Genomic DNA, 21,550 nt, shown 5'->3' on the forward strand with positions numbered 1-21,550 from the left:
CTACTTCTTTTGTAAATAGTTCTCTTCAGAATAAAACAGATCATTTATATGATACTGTCTCAGTTCTCACCACTTTACTGTGCCCAGCTGCAAAACAAGCTCACTTTTTGAACTGCCATTTAACACCCAACAGCATCTTTGGTGCTGCATCATCCCATGAAATTCAGCGAGGTAGAGCCCCTGTGTGTGCTCAGGAGAGAAGGGGCCAGGGCAAAAACGTCTGAAACATTTTTATCTCTTGATGCACAGGAAAACCTACAGGTGAGTAAATCACTCCACCTTCCAGCTGTGTCCTTTACAGGCCTTGGTAAGGAGGCAGACTCCAATTGGAAGGAGTTTAGGCACCAACACAGACAGTGACAGACCCACAGCTGACAGCAGCTGCAGCTCAGACCACTCACACATCCCCAGGAGTCCCTTCCACCTCCTCCTCCCAGAAGAGCACAGACAGAACAAAGGCACCTTCCCAGAGCAGGTTTCCATCAACTCCGCAGGAGCAGCCTGGGCAGGGCAAGGGGATGCTGAGGGCACAGCCACGGCTGCAGTTCCTGCACTGATTAATTTAACACACATTAATTTCCCAGGAAAGTGAGAACAGACTCGATGCTTTTAGTCATCTCGGGAGGAGGAGCTTGCAAAGCTCACTCAATACTTTTTGTTGAGCAGGAAGACAAAAGATTACAGCACAATCACAGGCACCTCACTTCACACAGAAATAAGTTACCCGTTCCACCTTGCTCTTTCATTCAAACTAAAACAGCAACTAAACATTTGAAAGCATTAATTATGGTTTTCTTAATATCCCCTTTCAGGAAATAACCCTTTGCACACAGCAGCAGAGCTCACCCCTGGCTTGCCACCCTCCACCTCCAGGTGCTGGACAGCAGAGGAAACAGAGCCTCAAAAAAAGATTTGGCAGCTTGTAACCTTTATTTTTAGTTTTTTAAAATTATTTAAAAAGCATAATTAGAAACTTTCATTACAGAAATAATCCTAGCAAACCAGTTAGACATTCCATTGCTCAACATTTAGGAAACTTCACATCAGCACCACTAGAGAAACAGTCCCCACCCCTTCCAATTGAACAGTGATGGCAAGAGCAGAGGTAACTGCTCCTTTACAGCCAGCTCTGGGGAAAACAAGAAAGAAATCCCCACTTTAAGCCACAAAGCTAGACCTGGATTGACAGAATTCCAACCAAGGCCACAAAAACCTGGACTCAAAGAGGAACAATTTTTCCATATAAGAGAACACTCCAGGCTTGGGTGCACCATTTCCTCATTTTATTGCATCATTTCCAGTAAATTCAGACATGTTCTTTATTTCTGCCTATATGAAGTTACTCCCTCCCAGATCTGCACACAGCTACCAACAAGATTCCCCAAGTAACACAGCTGGGCCCCTCCATCTGCAGGGGGAAACCCCCACAGCTCCAGGGACGGGCCCAGCTCCTCCCAGCACACACCACATTCCACACTGGAGAGCAGACAGGATGGACTGGTGTGACCCAAGCCACCACTTTCCACAGCCACTCAAATCTTACAGTGATCAGAGCTCACTCCAGCAGCATCATCCCAGCTCACTCCAGTTCTTGGGTTACCAATGCAAGATATGTGAATAAAAGAGATGGGTGAAGGCAGCTGGATACGTATCCCCAGCACCTGAACCGATTAAAAACCCACGTGTTACACATTCATTGTTTGCACTTTGGAAAAACTCTTTAAAGTGATTGATTGTGATGTGATTGTATCATCAGGGCTCTTACCACAACCTGAAAAATCTAAAAAAATGCAGGCAAAATAAGTGACTAAAATTTAGCCTCTCCTGGGGAAAGGGTGAGGGAGAGAAGTGGGCTGATGATTCCGGGAGAGAAGTGGGCTGATGATTCCAAGCTCAAGGACAGGGGTGAATCACATCCTACCAAACTAAGGCCAGCAATTCCATAGGGCCAATTACTGGCACATGGAGTATGTCCACCTTCAAGGCCTTAAAGGAAGTCATATCCTCCATGCCTTTTAAGGTAAAATTATTTTTTTTAATATTATTTAGGCAGTAATTCAGGTGCTGAGCATGTCCTTTCAGCCCAGACATTTGATATTTTAGTTACACACACATACACTCTCCACCTTTAACTACATCTATTCAGGTTGAGGAAGTGAGCCCTTGTTTTCCCAGAAAGGCTGACGAGGGCCAGGAAAATGTTGCTGAGCACAGCAAGCCCAGTTTGTTTCCAAGTGTGATCCTCCACCACCACATAACCCAAGCAAGCAAGCTTTCCATTTCTTTGCATTAACAGCAGTCCTCCTTCCTAACAGAAGAATCCCGGGAATGATCCTGCAGCTTTCATATTCAGACATCAATAAGGAGAGCTGGATTTTTTTTCATGCCTTTTCTCTCTCAAAAACAAAAGCTTTGCCACCAAAATTCACATTCAAGTTCAGATTGCCTATTTGTGGACAGGGCAACAAGGAGAAGTTTGGGGTTTTTGGCAGAATCACATGATTTTTGTTCTTGTCAAAAGAAATGGACCCTCACTTAGGACACTGGCAGAACCAGAAGCAGAGGTCAAAGTTGTTAAACTTTGCTTAAAAAAAAAATTTTAAAAAAATCCCACTTCTGCAAGTCAGTTTGTTTTCCAGTATCTTGATACAAACTACAGGAGAGCACAGGTACAGCTGGGTTGCAGCACAAGGAGGTGAAACCCAAGGATCCAGCCACAAATCTGGATGATGGCAAGCTGAAATTCCAGGCCCCAGCAGCAGCTCCAGCTGCCAGCCCAGGGGCTGGTGAAATGAAACCCCAGGCTCCAGCAGCGACACCTGCAATCCTGGTACCTAGAAAAACACAGCCTGAGCCCCAGGAAAAGCCTGGGACTCCAGGAGAAGCCAGGGGCCCCAGGGACACCAGTTGCCAGCCTGGAGCCCAACAGAAATGAAGCTGGAGGCCCCAGGAAGCAGTCGCTGCCAACCTGGGGCCAACTCAAATTAAGAACTTTTAAACTTTTTCTTTAAAAAGATGAACTCTGCAGTCCTTGATTGGTTGACATTAAGAAGGCAGAAGCCAAAGCGACAACAGGGAGGCGAGGCTGGTTAAAGCAATATACATTATATACAAACTTGGGTTAATTAGTCCACTTGGTAGGCAACGTCCTTCTTGTCTACAAGGCGCACTGGAATGAGCAGGGGAGGAGAGGGGGGCAAGATTCCATCCGATACCTTCTTGGCACTGCAGTGGTAAGGTGCCAGCGCCTCTTGATAGAAAACATGGAGAAAAAATAATCTTTAAATAACGGCACAAAACTGAGAAAGTCCTCCCAAAGCCTGCCCCAGTGGAATTGCCCGAGTCTAGCTGGAGGGGCTGATCTGTCTGAGAGCAGAGTCTCTGCAGCAGGGAAGGGGCATTAGCAGCACCTCTTCTTCCTTTTACTGTTCTTCGTTAGCTTCACCACATCGTTCTGTTGCTGCTGTTGCTGCTTTGCTAAGTTTTCTTTCTTTGCTCGCAGGACAAGCTCTGTAATGCAATTAAACATCTGCAAGAGAAACAAGCACACTCAGACCACCGCAGAACTCGGGCTGGCTCCTGTGGGGTGCTGCTCCTTGCAAGCCATTCCCCTTTGCTGTATGTTTCAATAATGCTTCAGAGACCTTACCCAGCCCGAGTGGAAATCCAATACCTTTTCCCAGCCCACTCCCAAACTAAACAGTACCTCTATCCCTTTTTCCAAACCAGTAAATAAAACCAGGGCAGTTTGGCGGCTGAGGCCAGGAGTGAAGCCTGGGCAGTCCTACCTCCTACAAGCATTCTCAAGTCTTTCCTGCCTAATACGTGAGCACTGTAAAGCTACTGAAAATGCAGTGTGGGCTCCTTCATTTTGCTTCCCCAACACTTCCATAAAGAGCCAAATGTCTCTTTTTGACAATTTACCTACTACTTGTAACTCATAGAAGCACTTTTTCTTTCTCAATGGGAAGAATGGAAATTTTATTTCTTCCCACACCCCAAATCATTTTATCTCTACTCTTCTGAATATTATATTACCTCTTCCACATTAATATTTTCTTTGGCGCTGGTCTCAAACAATTGGATCTCCATCTGCCCAGCAAATTTATAGGCATCTTCTGTTTCTACCACTTTTCGGTCTGGGTCATCATTCTTATTGCCCACTAAAAAAGGAAAGAGAATAAAAGTCAGTTTGGTATTTCAGCAGGCCAGCCCACTAAATAAGATGCTGTAACGCCCTAATTACCTACCTAGTATCCTGCAGACATCATCACAGTTTTGATTAATTTCATGCAACCACCGTTTTACATTCACAAAAGATTCTGCGCTCGTTACGTCGTAGACAACAATGACCCCATGTGTTCCTCTGTAATACCTGTGGGGCACAAAAGGACAGCAACTGTTAACTCAAGGTATCACCTTCTCTTCCACTGAGCTTCTACAGGATTCACAACAAATCCTCAAGTTATGGCACCTTTCCACTGAGACTCTTTTATATCAGCTTGATCCCAGGCTATTCCTCCAAAGCTGCAGAGCTCCCTGCTCATTTGCTCTATACAAATACATTTCCAAGTCCAAAGATTTCTAAAATGTTCCTTGTAGAGGTTTTCAAGACCTTCAAAGATGAATGCTGTCTTCCAGCTACAGTACCAAAGGCACATCCTCTGTACTGGCTGTGATGTGAACCTTGGGGCTGTATAAGCCACATTAAGTTTTTGCAATAATTCTGTTATCTGTGAACGATTACTTACAGACTAAAATTTCAGCAGATCTCCAAATATACTCAACCTTCAGTCACAGTTCTCTCAAGCTCTCAAAAATTTCTGTCTTGTTGAACGACTGTGTTCTGATCACACCTTCCTACTCAACAGATCGACTCCATATGTGCATTCAATGCACTCTGCTACCTTTAGCCATTAAAAATAAGCTTTACTTCAGTTTATTCCCATTAGTCTTGGGCAACTGGCACCTCTAAAAGATGATGAGCAAGTCTGATATGCAAGAAAAATATCTGAATTCAGGTTCCAGCATTATCACCTGCACAAAGCTACCCAAGGCAGATAGTATGTGCACCATGAAAATGCTAAATAAAAACCCAACAAGCTCTACCTTCTCAGTTTTCAGCTACTACCACAAGGCTACCAGGTACATTCCCTATTGCAAATTAGGCAGCTGTAACCCAAAAAAATAAGAAGTCATTGAAACAGGAAACAGTTAACAGTGAGGTCTTCATCAGGATCCATTTTTTTATATTATGTATAGCTTTATTCTTTTCCTTATATTGTCTTCTCTTTCTTCTGATCAACATTAAAATTTTTAATAAATACAAAATTGAGAATTTTTCCTTAAACTGTGACAGCATTCCTAGACCTTGCTGTCTTACCACAAACACTTCTTGCAGTACATCCACTGCACTTCAGAGATGTCCACTGTGACCATTCTGCTCCTCTTTGACTTTTCCAACTCAGCAAACACCTTTGAACTTCAAAGCCTTTGACTCTAACCCAAACACACCTTTGAGAAGATCTCAAAGCTTCAGCGCACTTTGCTACTGAAGTGCTTAAGCAAGTCACTGTCTCTTCCCCCCTCCAGCCTCATCCTTCTACAAGAGAAGCCACCTGCCTTTATGCACCCTCAGACCTGCAGAGAGTCACAGATCACCCCCGGAGTCACACACCTTCCCCTCCTGATCCCCCTGCAGCGACAGTCCCTGGGTTCCAGTGCTCCTCTCCATGACGCTCTGCTCCTACTGCCTGTCTGGACACTTGCAGAAGACACTCAAATGCTTCTCCCATACCATGTTTTACCAGTGATTTATGTTGTACATTCAATTCCCTTGGCAAGCACTAACTCAGGTAAGAATTACTTAATCCCAGCCCATAAGAAATCCTGCTCTTTCAAATGATCTAGTCCATTTGCAGTCAGTTCTTTCAACAACTTCAAAATTTGCCACAGCACTGCATTTGTGCTTTACTTGATTACAACTCAACTTTGCTCATAACTTGGATCTTTTAGAGGGAAAAGTACTCCATGGCCTGAATCCACATGTTGCAAAAATAACCCATCGTCTCCTGACACTAGCATGCCCTGCACACTGGTTTTGATGTGATAACATCAGAAAGGGAAAGATCCCCAATCTTACCAACACACTGGATTTCTCTACAGCTGAACAATAAACCAATTCTCTTCAAGCTCTCCCGCATCATCACCTAACAGTCTTTTAATTCAGCAGCCCTCAGACTGACCTACCACTTCCTCCCCAACTGCATTTGCCAAGACAACACTCAGCCCTTAGAGAAGCGCAGTGGTTCAGCTGCACCTACGCAGAGCTGCTTCGTTCTGCTGCGCACACCGAGCCCAGCCTGGCATCCCTGTCAGCCCAACCAGAGGCCCAGTGGAGCATCCTGCTGCTCCTACCTTGCCCACGCACCTACATTTTCTTCTAAGCAAAGCATATGATGTTGGGGAGTGGAAAGCCGGCAGCCTGCACGTACCGATCCCACTCCTGACACAGCGTCAGCACCGTCGCGTTTTGCTCCTGGGATGGGGGCTGTGGGCTGGACCCTGCAGCACAGACCACCACAGCAATGGGAACCCTGCAGGAGCTTGGAGCTCCTGCCACTGATAGTGCCAACCATCTCATCAGAAATAGCTTCCTTTGTGCAAGACAGCAACCCCTGACTCCTGCTGAGTGCCTACCAGCACACACTGCTGCTATTTTTGGAAGGGAAAATTGTCTGGCACATCGTTCTAGAAAGGTTGCCAACCCCTCATCTACACTAAAATGTCATTTTCTCTATTGGCTGTCATTACCAAGAGATATAAGCCTGAGATATAAGACCATGACTACCTGTTATTCTCTAACTCTTAAGTCCTACAGCACACATTTTTTCTCAAAAAGCTGGTCATGCTATTTTCTATCAGTTGTTAGATATGGCTCTGAATCCTAGATAACATTTTAGGCTTAACAAGTACAGCAAAGCTTCTCCAACCCCAAATGCAGGACAGTACTAGAAAACAAAATCTGATTTATCCTATCTCATACTTCAACTTCCAGAATGATGCAGTGCAGAATTGCTTTTATAACAGGTTGTGGGCTTTGGCGAGTAGAGAACAGATGGGGCTTTTGGCATTCAGGGAGGAGTAGGTGTAAATTTTGTGCTTTTGGCAACCAAGAGGTAGTTCAGACTTTGACACAAGGGAAAGAATGTCTTATCTCCTTCCCATCCACATTTTTGGGGAAATGGAGACCACAGAAATGAGAGCAGAAGAGACCTGAAGTCCTCAGTCTGAGCCTCTCAGTCACAGACTGATGCTGGCTGTCCTCTGTGTGGTGGGTGTACTCTGCAAACCTCCAAAACCAGCATCTGCTGGTGGAAATACCTTTGTGAAATACAGAAAAAAAACGTTCTAGACCAGTTATTCATTTTAAGAATAGGTTCATAATGAGGTGAAAGACAACCAAACCTGACCTGTGTATGCCCTTGGATGCTTGGTAATAGCCAACATAGCCCCCATAGAGTTGGAAGAGTTCCCTAGACCCAGGGGCTTTACCTTTAGCTTAGATGTGGAAAAGGCTTAAGAAAGCCAACCTTTAAGATAAACACCTTATTGCTTGTTCTACTACTTGAATTAAATTGGGGATTACCCAAACACAACATGTCCTTCAGCCACCTGCATCCCCCCACATCCCTGAACGCAGCCTGGGGAAACAGGGAACTCATTGGGGAATTCCCTGCTGCAAGAAACCAGTGAGAAAGTTCTCATATTCCCTTCTAGAAATTGCTGCTCAATATTAGCATCTGGAGTTAGAACAACCAGATGTTGTTAATTGTTTTAACAGTTTCATGGAGCAGCTAAGTCAGATTTAACAGAGACACTGTGTCAGTCCAGTAGGACCCACATGTTGTTTTCAGGAAATCACGTAACAGCCAATGTGAAAGACAGGTCACTGGTTTAAACCCTTCTTTGCTCATATTTTACTACTTTGTAGCGCACATTTCCTTTGTTCTTTCATTCATCTACAATTCTAACCATTTCCAGAGACTTCTAATAATCTGATTTCATACCCATCTTTCTTTCAAGTTCTTGGAAGCACATCTATTGTCAGTCAGACCAGTCTTTTAACTACTAGCCTTTAAGTTATATCTGCTTTACAAGACACAGCAATTCTATCATCTCAAAGATCTTATCCCTCTCTCAAACATGCCATTCTACAGGAAACCATGGCAGAAGGTCCCTCTGCTATCACTATTCATCCTGAGCTGGCATCTGACAACTATTATGTACAGCTTGAATCCTAAACCCACAGTCCTGAATCAGGACAAAGTAGTCCTGTCTACAAGAGGAAATCAAGTACAGGGACTGGCTGTTCATGCATTTTAAGTATTCCTGCTAATACAGCTGCGTCCTGGCATGCTAAATCCCTGGTGAATTTAAAGTAAATTTAATTTGGATGACATTCCATGGCAACCAAATTCACACAGATCAGCCTCTCCTCCCAGAAGACACCAGCTATCCCAGTATTTCCACATTTAACAGACAATAAAACCAGCTGCATTTATACTTCTTAGTCTGAAATTCTGATCTAGCTTCATTTTCTTGAGCTTCTGTAGAACACTCCAGACCAACTTGATTTCTGTTCCTTAACAGTTTTATTCTGCTTTTCAGCTTTTGACTGCAGTCAAGTGAAATCAAACTAGTACAGCCTTCAATGTTTCCCAATTTTCCACTATTAACTTCCTACCACCTCTACCATTTTGCAGTTGTAAGTCCACACGGCAGCACTACCGACCTATTACTGTAATTACCAGATGGGCTCTAATTTCAGGCTTACTTGCCAGGCTTGGCTCAATATCAATCTGAACTCTGCATTTCACTGTAAAGGGACTCCCTGACCTACTGTAATACTGAAGGAACACCTTTTATATTCTTAACTTCAGTCTAAACCTCAATCTAGTCAAAGACTAGGCAGACTACTACATTCTGTTGACAGGGCACTCACACTCCACCCATGATTTGATAGCCAAGCCCTTTTGTAAGAACAAGAAAGGTTACTTGATTTGTCAGTCAGTTTAGGATAAATAAATCAGTTACAGTACTACTTTGCCGGTAAATGAAAAAAAAAACAAACAAACCAGCTGGAACCATTTCTAAAATTTAACTCCTGTTATCACCTGGTCTTATAGGTGATATAACTAGAACACTAGACAGGCACAGCAAACCAACCTAGCAAGAGGAGCCCTCATCCCACTATAACCAGCATTCCCAAAGTGTTTTTCTCAACACTTCAAATCCACTTGAACACATGAACTCCTCTGCACAGAATTACAAAAAATGCAGACCTCTTTCCCTGACCATGGAGGATTCTGTAACTACCAGAGCTACGGCAGAAATCCCAAAACATTAGCTCCCCCCAAAGTAAAACATGCCTCACTTGGGTAAAAAGCTATACAAAAGGATGCAGTAGCAAAATTCCAACATGTCACGGCACAAATACTTCAAACCATTTCAACTTATCTATTTTAAATGTTAATCAAGAGACAAATTTACATAAAACACCACGCAAAGTCTGATCCCCAGCTACTCCCGTTGACAGTGAGAACCCTCCTTTGCTGGTATTCCCTGCTCAGGGCTGGATACACCATGGCTTTCTCAGCTAGCTGGCATCAGCCCCACGATCCAACTCTCATTAGGAATCTGCAAACAGGAAGGCCATTTGCTGACTCAGCAGTAATCGAGGCTCCCGGACCGCCTGTCACAGCTGACGGGGCCGCAGCACTGCACGCCTGCCTCCCCCTCACCACTTCCTTCCCAAAGCTGCCTGCAGCGCTCAAACAAGAAGTGATGTCACACACAGGAACCCTACAAGAGGCAACCTAGTTTTTTTCAAGCTAAACACTTAAGAAACAATGGAAGTAACCCAGTAATATCCGTATAGGAGTGCAAAGGAAAGGGGCGGTGCACACATCACGTTCAACTTGGCCATTTCTAGTGCTTTAGACATAACACACATGCAACCACTCTCATTATTTTCTGGTCTGAGTAAATTAATCAGTTCATCAGCTGAAAATGATCCTCGTCTCAAATAAGAGCCAAAGGAGAAGTGAGTCATGAAAGACCAAGAGAAACACATGGATTATTTCAAGAATTATTTTGGTTAAAACCCAAGGAAACAAAAAGTTCCATTTCCAAGCGCACTTTTCACTCTTCCCGCGTGAGCAGTCCATCTTTACTGCAATCAGTTTATAAACACATTTTATTCTTAGTTCCCACCACTGCAGCTCTAGGTGTGGTTTCTTCAGGAACAGGAAAAGCTCTGCACACACTGTTCAAAAGGACAATGAGTTTGAATCTGAATTCCAACCAAGGAAAAGGTTAATATCATGTGGGTGTCTGCTTCAGCAGAACTCCACACAAAGATAGCTGCTAAAGCATTTGTTCTAAAGGAAAACCACAGATCAGAAATCCTGCTCTTCAATCTCCAAGCTGTTCATCAGTTATATGACACTGACAGAGAGTTTGCACTCTGTGCTCTGCAGTGCATTCAATCAGAGGATGAACTTGGACAGGCACAGAAACAAGTTGTCTACTATATGCAGTCTAGTAACTCCAGTTCTACCATTTGGAAACCAGCAGCAGAGGAGTGAGACAAAGCCATCACAGAAATGCATAGAAGGGTGAGAAACTGCAATCCCAGTTCCAAACCTTGCCAGAGTATCACCACCACGGTCAGTTCTGACACAGCTGAGAGAAGTTTCACTGTACAGACCACACAGCTATCATTAGTTAATCAACTGCAACACTTAAACCCCAACTCTGGACTATGAGATCCAAAGCCAAAGCTACACAGCACAAAGCCTGGTGTTACTCACGTTGATGTAATAGTCCGGAAGCGTTCTTGGCCAGCTGTGTCCCAGATCTGGAGTTTCACCTTCTCTCCATTGATCTCAACTGTCCGGATTTTAAAATCCACTCCAATGGTGGTGATGTAGCTGCCTGGAGGGAAAGCAGGGGTAAGTGAGAACCTAAGTCTTGTTTATTTTGGATGTCCCAAAGCACACTTCTTGAACACTACTTGGCAGCAGCTCTCAGACTGGACAGGAGAACAAGGTTCCTCATATCTGCTTACTGTTTAAAATGCCTTATATCATGCTGATCTGCATAGTTTTATCTAAACTTTTAACAGCTTTTTTTTCCTAGACATAAAACCACTTCTCCCATGCTACCTTTAAAATTAAAAGCTCAGTGTTACAAAATGAAATTATTGTTTTTCTATCCCATCAATCAAGAAGGTGCACCCAAGTACCTCAAGAAATAGACAGTAACTATGAGAGAATTTCACTTATGAAAATTTTGAGACAACGCTTTGCTCTAAATGCTTGTGCAAACACTTACTTTGAATACAGTCTGTTCTAAGAGTTTCCTCCCAATAAATTGGTTCTATCACAAATATAAGTGGTTTACCACACTACTCAATCAATCTAAATCCCAAATGGCTAATAGGAAGTCTGCAGAGAGTACAGCATAACCTAAACCATCTAAGCTGTTTCTGGAACCACCTCAGTATTTCAATACTCAGGGACTTCCACCTGTGAGTGAAGATCAGACAGAATGGCCTGTACAGGCTTATACCAAGAGATGCAAAGTTAAAGCATGATGTATTCCCAGCACAACTATCAGTGGGCACAGATTCCTTACCAACCAGCAGCACTGGAGCAAACCTAGAGCATTTCACTTACTAAAGGAAACAAACTACTCACCTGAGAAGGTATTATCTGCAAAACGCAACAGCAGGCTGCTCTTGCCCACACCTACAACAGACAAACACAGCAAATATTTCAGTACAGGCATCCTGGGGGTCAGGGAATGTTAACAGTGTTTTACCTATCCATTGCATAAAAATCAGCACATTATTTAGGACCATCCACCTTGACTGCTCATCTTCACACTCTCCTTGGAGATTTGACCAAGCACAGTCACCTCAAGGCTCAGAATGCTTCTGGTAGCAGAGCAGGGAGGGGGGACTTGTGCCCTCCCTCCTCCAGCCCTCAGCAAACCCTCCAACAGCAGCTTCTGAACTATGGCCAGTTCAAGAGGTCAGAGAAGAATAATAACTAAAAGCAAGTTTACAATCAGTAGGCTTACATCTGCTAGGGAAAGAGCCAAAGCTGAGCGTGTCCTGTGAATTAACAAGGGCTCAGAACACTGCTCTGAATTCAGCACTCTATTGAATTCCACTTGCACATCATGTGTGACGTCAGTAACACCACTGCCTACCTCCCATTCTGTGTGGAATTTGGGCTGCTCTGACAATCACACCAGGGCTTGGTACTACAAAGCTCACATTAGCCTGGCCACAGTCAAACAGAAGCCTGAACCAAACAGGAATTGGGAATCACTGTCCTGTATTGCCATCCAAAGCAGCCTTGTTCCACACTGAACAGGAAGGACACACACCTTTCTGAAGCTGTACCTGTTGCCAAAATGTTCCATGCAACATTTCTCTAAATGCTTTGAGTAGCACTTCATCCAGGTTTTCCATAACTGATTGTTTGCACCCTGATCACAGTCTCTTGCAAGGGAACCGTTTTTCACAGTGCTTCAGACAAGAACTGTAAGAAACTCATTCCTGCACACCCACCCAAGGGAATCTGTGTATCCAAATGCCTCTACGCTGTTATCTCTGCATAACATCTCTGCTGTTAATGACCTTTCCTCCCCAAAATAAATCTGCTATGGCATGAATGGGAAATTCAACTTCACCAGGGTAATTATCTATTAAATCTTTTCAGGTAGAAGTTATTCAAGGTAATTATTTTGATGATGTATAACCTGCAAGTTCTTCTTAATAGAAGACCTATGCAAAGGCTATGCAGAACTCTGGTAGTTCTCAGCTGCTGGCATGTGACAACAGCTACCAACAAAAAATAAAATCCAACCTAAAAATCTGCATGATTTCAGTAAGACAGGTCTCATTTGCAAAGAGTTCAAATCACCAGCCATCTGGAGAAGCCATGCTCATTTCTCATTGCTACCAAGCTAAGGAGGAAAAGAGGAAAGGAACTAAAAAACACAAAGTTATAGCATGCATATAATCAATACCTCTGAGCTCAAAAAAGGTAGTAGAGCAGTTCCTGTACTTTAACAGAGGACTGGTTACTTAGCAAGAGTTAAAGCTCTGTAAATACCAGTCAACTAAGAAAAAATAAGAAACTAAGAGAAAACAAGAATGTTTCAATAGCAAGTGCTGTGCTTCTTGACCAAGCAGCCTTGTCCTTCAGCTCAGTGAAAGGCAAGAAGATGCCGGAACCTGCAGACTTGTCAGACCACAGCAGCATCTCCGAGCTCAGCCAGCCCCGGGCGGTGCTGCAGAGCTGCACATGACACTGCTCTGTCACACTGCCCTCCGCTGCACAAGCTGCACAGCTCCCTCCCAGCATGCTGGCAGCTTCCAGAGACAAGAAACCTCCCGAACTCAGGAAGTTCTAACTGCTCCCAGTGACAACGATCTCACTAAACAAACACTGCCTCTGACCCATACTCTTCACGTGTAGAGAAACCACACTCTTGGTGACCCCACACTTCCCACACAGAGCTGTTTGAAGATCTGAAGAGAAGGCTTGCAGGGCCCTCAGCTTGTTAAAGACAGCAAAATGAAACAAAACAAAACAAAAAAAAAAGGCCTATTGACTTTGTACAATTAAAAGTAAATTTCAGAGTCAGACAAGATTCTAAGACCCATATCTTACTGAACGGTAGAGTGAATTAAAGAAGCAGATGCAAAGCACAGATCATCTGTATTATTTTTAAATATCTGGCACAGCTGAAATCACCAGCAGCTTTTCAAGATGACCTGTTCTAAAAACACACAAACCTACTACCCTCCTGACAGATTTGCATACAGGGGAAAGCAGACGAGACAGAAGTATCCTATACAGTAACAGTCACTTCCTATTGCAATGAATAAATGTCAATAAACAAGGCAAGCAAACTGTTTTGTGAAAGCAGGGACAAAGCCTTCCTGTTGGGGTTAGCAAAAACAAAACCAAAGAAAAATCAATAGTCAAACTACATAGTGAGATTTAATCACAGCAGAGAACCACAGGCAGCCTGACAATTCTCACAACACTCCTTTCACTGGATACACTATAGGGATTTTGCTCAAGAAGACTAAGCTGAGAAAATTTATTTAATTGTTTAAAATGAGAAGTCTTCCTCACAGTTTTCACCATCCTGTTTATCTTGCCTGAACAGTTTTGGAACTCATCAGCAAGCAACAGAGTTACTGCTCAACTCAGAAAGCAGCATTTGGTTCTAATAATCCGCAGGCTCCCAGAGCTGCCTGGGGTTTAAGCTGCTCTGAAGCTGCTGTCCTGTCTCCCTCCTTAGATCCCTTCATGCAGACACCATTCAGTGTAGAATAAAACATTTTTTACATGAAGCTAAAGCTTCTGAAGGTGACAATTGCCAAGATCGTGCAACATTACCCTTTCATCCAAGAGCTGTGCCTTGCTGCATGCCGGGACCTGCCGCCCCACGGACCACACCTCTGTTAAAGAAGAGGGTGGATGCACCCTTCTCCAGTTTATGGAAATTCAGCTGTAAGCTGCTGGAGTGCTACCAACACCGAGCTGCACCGACGGCAGGAATCTTCCCCAGTTCTTATATACCCAGACCAAAGCACCAGACACTGGCACAATTCACAGGCTCAGCCCTCCAGAAGTTTCTGAGGTTGCTGCAGAAGTATTTAAAGGTCTATTTTCAAAAAAAAACCCTCAAACGACGCCTTTATCTCCTATTTTTAGCTATCGCATCCTACACTATAATGAGAAGTATACAAAGCTACCAGCTCTTCCAGGACTTATAAAATCAGAATTAAAAAAAAAAAAAAAAGAACTCTAGAACTAAAACTTCAGGCTGAAGCGAAGAAAAAGTCTTAAGGAATACTTAAGATAATAATGACTGTTAAAACGTACTAGCTGCCACACTGGCAACAACAGTCCTTAGGGCAGCCAGCCCTTCCCATCGATCCCTGAACTGCCTGTCACAGAGAAAGGGAATTCCCTCCTCATCCCAGCAACAGATTAGTGGGCGCCGTCAAAACACGCGCTGGCCAAGGTTGATGCCGGCAGCACTACCGGTGCCGTCCTGACTTCTACGTGTCTAATCTGCTTTTTCCCAAACTCAGCCAAGCTATTTACCATAATATCCTGTGGTAGCCAGTTCCGCAGGTTTATCAGATGAACCCTCCCGAAGCCCAAGCGAACGCACCCCGCCATTCACACACAGCGCGGGCTCCCGGCTCAGCCCCGCGCCGCGGCACGGGCAGCACAACGCCGCGGGTGCCCGGGCGGAGGAGGCCGCCCCTCCCCGACTCCCCCGCACAGCCCGCTCCGGCCCCGCCGCCGCACTCCGGCCCCTCACGGCCCGAGGGGCGGGCACCCCGCCAGCGGCCTACCCCCGCCCCCGGGCCGTCCCGCCCGCGCTCACCGCTGTCGCCGATGATGAGCAGCTTGAACAGGTGGTCGTAGTCCCGGGCCATGGCCGGGGCGCGGCCCCGGGCGGCGGGGCGGGCGGGGGGGGGCGGGGGGTGGCGGCGGCTCCGGCCGGAGCCACTTCCCGGACAAACAGCCGGAACTGACAGCGGGGCCGCCGCCGCGCGTGCGGGGGCCCGCCGCCAGGGGCCGCCGGCTGCGCTGCGGCGCCTGCGCCGGCCCCGCCCCGCGGCTGCGCGGGAAAACGGCCGCGCCCTCGCGCGCCCGCAGCTGCGCGCGGGGGGGCGGCGGTTGAGCGGCTGGCGCGCGCCGGCCGCCATGGAGGGCGCGTGAGGGGACTCCCCACCCGCCGCCGCCCGCGCCCCGCTTCCCCTCCACGGGAACCTTGTCCTCCCTCTGTCCGCGCCCCGGCCATGGCCCGGGACTGCCGAGCCGCCGAGAGACCTCTGTCAGGCGCCAGCCTGTCCCCCTCCCCCCCCCCCCTCCCCCAGTTCCCGTAGGTGCTCGTGTGAGGACGCGGCAGAAAGTGACTCTGCCCTCAGGAAAGCATCAGGCGTGAGGGATCCGCAGCACTCCCAGGTCCGCTCTAAAGGAGCGATTTGTGTAGGAACAGTTCCCGTCGCAGCCCAAGCCGCAGGTGAGGAGCCCCACAGCAGTGATATGAAATGCCCAAGTGTATGTCACAGGCCTGGCAAGTCGGGCCAGTCTGAAATTAAATTCTTGGGGGGGTTTTAATCCAGAGATGTGCCTGTGGATGGGTCAGGAAGGGCCTTGAATTCACGCCCATCAGCAGCTGTGCTTGCACCGTCCCCAGCTCACATCTGCAGTTCACAAGCACTGTCACAATCATCCAACAGCCTGCGTGATTTTGTTACCAGTTGCACAGACATTGACTACACAAATTCTGTAAGGCTGTGGTCACTTTTTAGGTGATTGCCGCTTTTAAGTGGAGACATAACACAAGAAAAAGTGCTGAGTTTTTGCTCTGATTAATTCAGTTTGATCCCAGGTACCAGTGAGAATTTTTTCTTAGAAAAAATAATGAAACCTGTCTTACTAACATGCCTTGTCATTCAGATGGGAAGAGGTATATTAGCACTAAAGAACTTGCATTGTTATAGATTATAAATGAGTCTGTTAGGAAGGAATTGTTCCCTGTGAGGCTGGTGAGGCCCTGGCACAGGTTGCCCAGAGAAGCTGTGCTGCCCAATCCCTGGATGTGGCCAAGGCCAGGCTGGGTGGGGACTGGGGCAACCTGGGATAGTGGGTGTTGTCCCACTTAATTATAAACCTTTCTTAATCTTAACCTTCAAAAACATTATTATAGTTCTCAAAGTTCACCCTGTGCATCCTGGAATCCACTCATGTGACCTTCAGCCCACATTCATGCTGCAACTCGGGCATTTTAAGCACCACATATATCTATCTATACATGTATCTATATCACCCACCCCAGACAAGCTGATCATGCAACCCAGCACCTCAGAGTAACTGAGGACACTAGCTGCAGGGAAATCCCTTGAATCCAGCACATAAACCACCAGCTCAAACCCAAAATGATAGTGACTCCTATTACCTCTATTTTTAAGCTCATGAAAGCCCATCATGTGAATAGTGTGAGGCATCACGATGTTACCAAATAAAATGGACAGTAAGAACTGTGACTAATGAAAAAAAAAATCAAACTATTTGAATATTTTATGCTTTTGCATTTGTCTCCCACTGTAATTTTTAGCACCTTGTAAGTTTAAACCTCTCTCATAAATTATTTTTTGATCTTCTTGAAATACACACAATTCAGCTGTCACTCAAGAGACAGTTGCTTGACAGTTCAAAGATGTTATTACCATCAGTTGTAGGGAAAAATTATCTTTTACTGACAACTGGTATTTTTAAGACATTTTATATGAGAAAAAAAAATAATTCTCTAGTCTCCAAGTTGGCACAAACAATTTATCAGATCTCATGTTGTGGTAAAAATTATGGGTATTTCCTCTCTGATATGTTATACTGCAGTGTATAAATAGTTTAGCAAAAAGTAGCTATCAAAATCCAAATCGAGTGTTTCATTGTGACTGAAAAACCAGCATATTCACCACAATGCAAGCGAGCTCTCTTTTACTCCTCCCTCTCAGGAACAGCTAAGCTCAGAGCAGAAATTCAGGTGGTATTTGGGAAGACGAATGAGTTTTTCCACTTGCTGCTACGTAAGCTGGAACTACAAATCACCAAAATAATAGAATTTTTTCTATTCTAAAATGAACAAGTTAACAAAATGGGCTTAATTTACCTATAATTTTCTTTCCCATGTTTATGTGGAGCATCTGTTGGAATCAGAATAGGTAAGCCAAGGTGCGCATGACCAAGAGCTCAAACAGCCATTCTTCACCAAAACTTGCCATTTTTTCATTCCTCCTGGCTGCAGTGATGGAATGATTCCAGTACAATCACTGAGCTTTTTGACACCTACTTAGTAGGTTTTGAATGGCACAAAATCCTGTACATGTTTCAGGGCAGAGGTTTTTGCATTGTATGTTTTAACTGCTGTTCTGTGATCCCAAAGCACAGCTAATTCATCACAGCTGAAACTCATTCCAGTGCCCCAAGCTGCCAAGTTTTTAAGAGCATTTACTTGAGTTTTCACTCTTGAGTATTACCAATTCAGTGCAAAATACATACTTTTAAGAGGATTTCAGATGCACAAGTATGTTGAAAGGCAAAAATCAGAATTGACACCCACCTTCAGAATGCAGCTAAATGTGATGAAATAGAACACAATTTCCATCAGACCTACTGGGAAGCGCTGCAGTTTTGTAGAAATACATCCAATGCATAAATACAAGATTAGAGATAATTAGCTTAAGAGCCATTTTGTAGCTTGGCTTCATAGCTGATCACAAATTAAACGTGTCAACAACATGGTGGTACAACAAGGGAACCGCCAGACCTTGTGTTGGGGTGGACAACTGTGTTTGTTATGTGGGGCTTGCAGAACAACTCTCCAGAGACCTGGGCCAGCAGTGGACACCTCGAGGCAAAGAGGAGTCAGAATGAAACAAACAAACATGAGGAGCAGCGGTGTAAGTTTAGAAAACATGGAAATTTCTAAGAAAATGCATAGAAAATCTAAATTTATTTCATCCAGGGGTGAGGACACTGAAGTGACCATGCAATTGCTGCAAAAATGAGCTGTTTTGAATGTCTGTGGGAACAGGAAAGGTAGCAATGCTACTCAAGTAGCAGCAAGGAAAACTTTTTCTTCAGACATGAGGTAAGTTCTGACAGTCTGATAAGTTCATATAATGAAATAGATGGCATAGAGAGGTTATGGAATCTCCATTCTACAATGCTATAAAAACAATTGTGTGGCAATCAGCTAGGCATGGTTTAGTGGGAGCTGAACCTATCTTAGGTACAGAGTAAAATAGCTGATTTCCCAAGTTCCTTCCAGTAAGTGCTATAGCAAATCTGTTGTCAGGATGTTACACCACAGACTGGGAATTGACAAAGCACCACGAATCTTTTGCCAGATTCTCATACTTCTGACCAGAATAAACCACAGCACTCCCAAATACCTGCTCACAATTGTATCTTACTGTTTGAGGCATTAGTATGATAAAAATGTTCCTGTGTTTGCTGCTACTGCCATATCAGAAAATTGCTTCTAGTAGAACGTGTGTTCCCATGGGGCTCCACTTTGTGCTCTCAGATTTTATGGTGTGTAGTGTTGTGTTCTCCCATCATCATGGTTTGAGCCATTAGAGTTACAAGCAAGGGAGATTACACACTCAGCCCCCACCCACATGTAAAAACAAATCTTAGTGCTCTGGCTTCTCAGGTTCAACCAGCTTCTGTGAGTTTCATAAAATAGATAAGGCTCACTTAACTATTGCTCTACATGGAATGTAAAGCTTATTTTGCCTTCTAAAAATTTGTATTCTGCAACAAGATTTTCACTATTTCTATCAAGTGACATAAAATGTCCTAGTGAATTATTTTTTTTTCCCGAGAGAGATGTATGTGGCCAGGTAAAAAAAAAAAAATACTTTCTTGGAGCAGCACAGCTCATTGACCAAAAAACCTAATGCCAAGTATCTTGCGAAGCCTTTGAAGATGTAAATACAAAAGACTTTTCATGAGCTGGGTAACTAAAAAGCTGTCTGTAGTCAAAAATGCTTTGGAAATTAACAAGAGTAATTACTTAAAAATTTCATTAAATGTCATAAAAAGTTCCTGTCTTGCCTCAGTTTCACAAAAGGTTTTCACAGATCACAGCACTGTCCACTCTACAAACTGTATGCCCTAGAACAAACAGGTCTGAAAAGTAAATCACAGTATAAGTTTGTTGACAAATGAATTTGTAAAAAGAACAGTTTACATCAGAAGGATCAAAGTCAGAACCTTTATTAAATGTTCCTTCTCTAAACAGACTGCATTTAATCCCCCTTTCGCATCTGTGATTTCTAAGGCTATTTTAAATACTCCGTTTTACAGGGATTTTCAGTCTTCAGAACCGTCACAAGCAGCAAGTTAGCAGTACACAGAAACAATACAACTGAACTTTCACTGAGTTCTATTCCTGCCTCCCAGGGTGTGTGGAAAAACCAACAATACCTCCAGTACTGGAGTTTTTGCACAGACCCTGGAAAGGAAATAATTGTCACCAGAGTTTAAGCCTGATGTGCTCTAGCCACATCTCACAATTGGCCACAGCTGACCAGTATTGGTTAGTATGTCTGTCTCTTGCACATTATCTGTTTCAAAAAGGGGACCAAATTTTTAATTTTCATCTAGTGTGGGTCTAATTAAGGCTATTCTGGTATATTTGATACTAAAATACTCTCTGGGAGTCCTTTTCATGAAATCCCATCAGAATTAACATTTTCAAAAATGAAAACATTTATAATAGGTGTTTGAGAGTTGAAATGCTGATGCAGCCGTTGGTTCAGTGTTTCCTGGTCTTAGGGAGCTTTATCACGTCAGGATAGTGTCATCAATCTGTTCCTCGGAGTCAGCCTGCCCAGCCAGCTTCCGCAGGGACCTCCTGCAGCTTTCATTGAGAAGCTCCAGGCTGGCAGCATCCAGAATCTTGGAAACTGACTGTGGAAGGGAGACAGCACCAGTTACCAACTCCTTACGACGCACCATTCAAAATCAGGGTGAGTCTAAGTGCCTTACACGCTGTATCAACTGAAATCTTTCAAACGTCCCAAAAGTCTTCACCTGGTTTTACAATTCCAGATGTGGGAACTATCCAAAAGCAGGTCAGACTTAGAAGACAGGTCTGGAAACGGATGCATGAAGTAGTCCATCCTAAATACTCCCTAGCACCACTGTGATCATCCAGGTGACCAAAACAATGAATGATCAATGCCAGCTGAGGGTACTCAGCACAGGCAAGGCGTAAGGGGGTAATGTTAAATGCCTCCAGTCTATTAATGCTGCACTACAGGTGTTGCTGATTTCTTCAGAGCTTAGCATTAGAATGCTGCTGAAGATCTAAATGAAAATGGGCATGCCCCACCTCATCTATTTCATAGATGAAATTCTATTTCCATATTTCCAGCACATTCTGAAGCTGCATTCTGACCACACAGATAACAGCAGAAGGAGGTGACACAGCCTTACTACCAACAATTATGTTTTTTTAATATGTCTCATACCTCAAGCACTTCTTCACCCGCTCTCATCTTCAGAAGGTTGACAATAGCCTGGTCACTGTAGGCTCTCACACTGGTGTTTTTGTCTTTTGTGTTGTCCAGAAGTGCTTTGAGAATTGGTTTAATTGTCTGAGTATCCAGTGGGGGAAGATGGCTTTTATTTGCCCACCAAATCATTTTTTCTGCAACCAACTTTATGTCACTGGATGAGTTCTGAAGACACTGAAGGAGACAAAGATACACTTACATTCAGATATACCAAGGACATGTATTTAAAGCAGTTGTGTTTTTTTTTTTCTAATTGAAGTATTTAAAACTATGCTAAGAAAAGCAAGCAGTTTTCAAATCAGAGGTATACAAGATACACACTTGTTACCAATTAAGTCTGACTAA

At 44.2% G+C, this 21,550-nt stretch overlaps 2 protein-coding genes across 3 annotated transcripts in view; both read right to left on the minus strand.

Moving 5' to 3' along the window:
* Window positions 1-911: 911 nt before the first annotated feature.
* RAB35 (RAB35, member RAS oncogene family) lies at window positions 912-15,585 on the minus strand. Its single transcript, XM_005524420.3, has 6 exons — window positions 15,493-15,585; window positions 11,763-11,813; window positions 10,875-10,998; window positions 4,251-4,375; window positions 4,039-4,163; window positions 912-3,529 (listed from the first exon to the last, which is right to left on the minus strand). The coding sequence occupies exons 1-6, from the start codon at window positions 15,542-15,544 to the stop codon at window positions 3,401-3,403; spliced, it is 606 nt and encodes a 201-aa protein (XP_005524477.1). The 5' UTR covers window positions 15,545-15,585; the 3' UTR covers window positions 912-3,400.
* A 4,285-nt stretch (window positions 15,586-19,870) lies between these two features.
* The window catches only part of GCN1 (GCN1 activator of EIF2AK4), a 38,206-nt gene continuing 36,526 nt past the window's right edge, over window positions 19,871-21,550 (minus strand). For both annotated transcript variants that reach the window (XM_014253887.2, XM_005524421.2), the window contains exons 57-58: window positions 21,161-21,379; window positions 19,871-20,597 (exon numbers count right to left, since the gene is read on the minus strand). In XM_014253887.2, the coding sequence (XP_014109362.2) occupies window positions 20,472-20,597; window positions 21,161-21,379 (345 nt within the window). In that variant the 3' untranslated portion in view covers window positions 19,871-20,471. The remainder of the gene's footprint in view (window positions 20,598-21,160; window positions 21,380-21,550) is intronic.

The sequence above is a fragment of the Pseudopodoces humilis genome, chromosome 20, assembly GCF_049639895.1.
Source record: "Pseudopodoces humilis isolate 2021_Gansu_Grassland_sample_001 chromosome 20, ASM4963989v1, whole genome shotgun sequence".
Classification (NCBI taxonomy): domain Eukaryota; kingdom Metazoa; phylum Chordata; class Aves; order Passeriformes; family Paridae; genus Pseudopodoces; species Pseudopodoces humilis.

What these genes read in the sequence shown, in the direction of transcription:
- RAB35 (XM_005524420.3), bottom strand. Translation starts at nt 15,544, where the DNA reads ATGGCCCGGGACTACGACCACCTGTTCAAGCTGCTCATCATCGGCGAC. An exon ending in TGCAGATAATACCTTCTCAG is followed by an intron (nt 10,999 to 11,762) that starts GTGAGTAGTTTG and finishes CTTTCCCTCCAG; the next exon opens with GCAGCTACATCACCACCATT. An exon ending in TGATGTCTGCAGGATACTAG is followed by an intron (nt 4,164 to 4,250) that starts GTAGGTAATTAG and finishes TTCCTTTTTTAG; the next exon opens with TGGGCAATAAGAATGATGAC.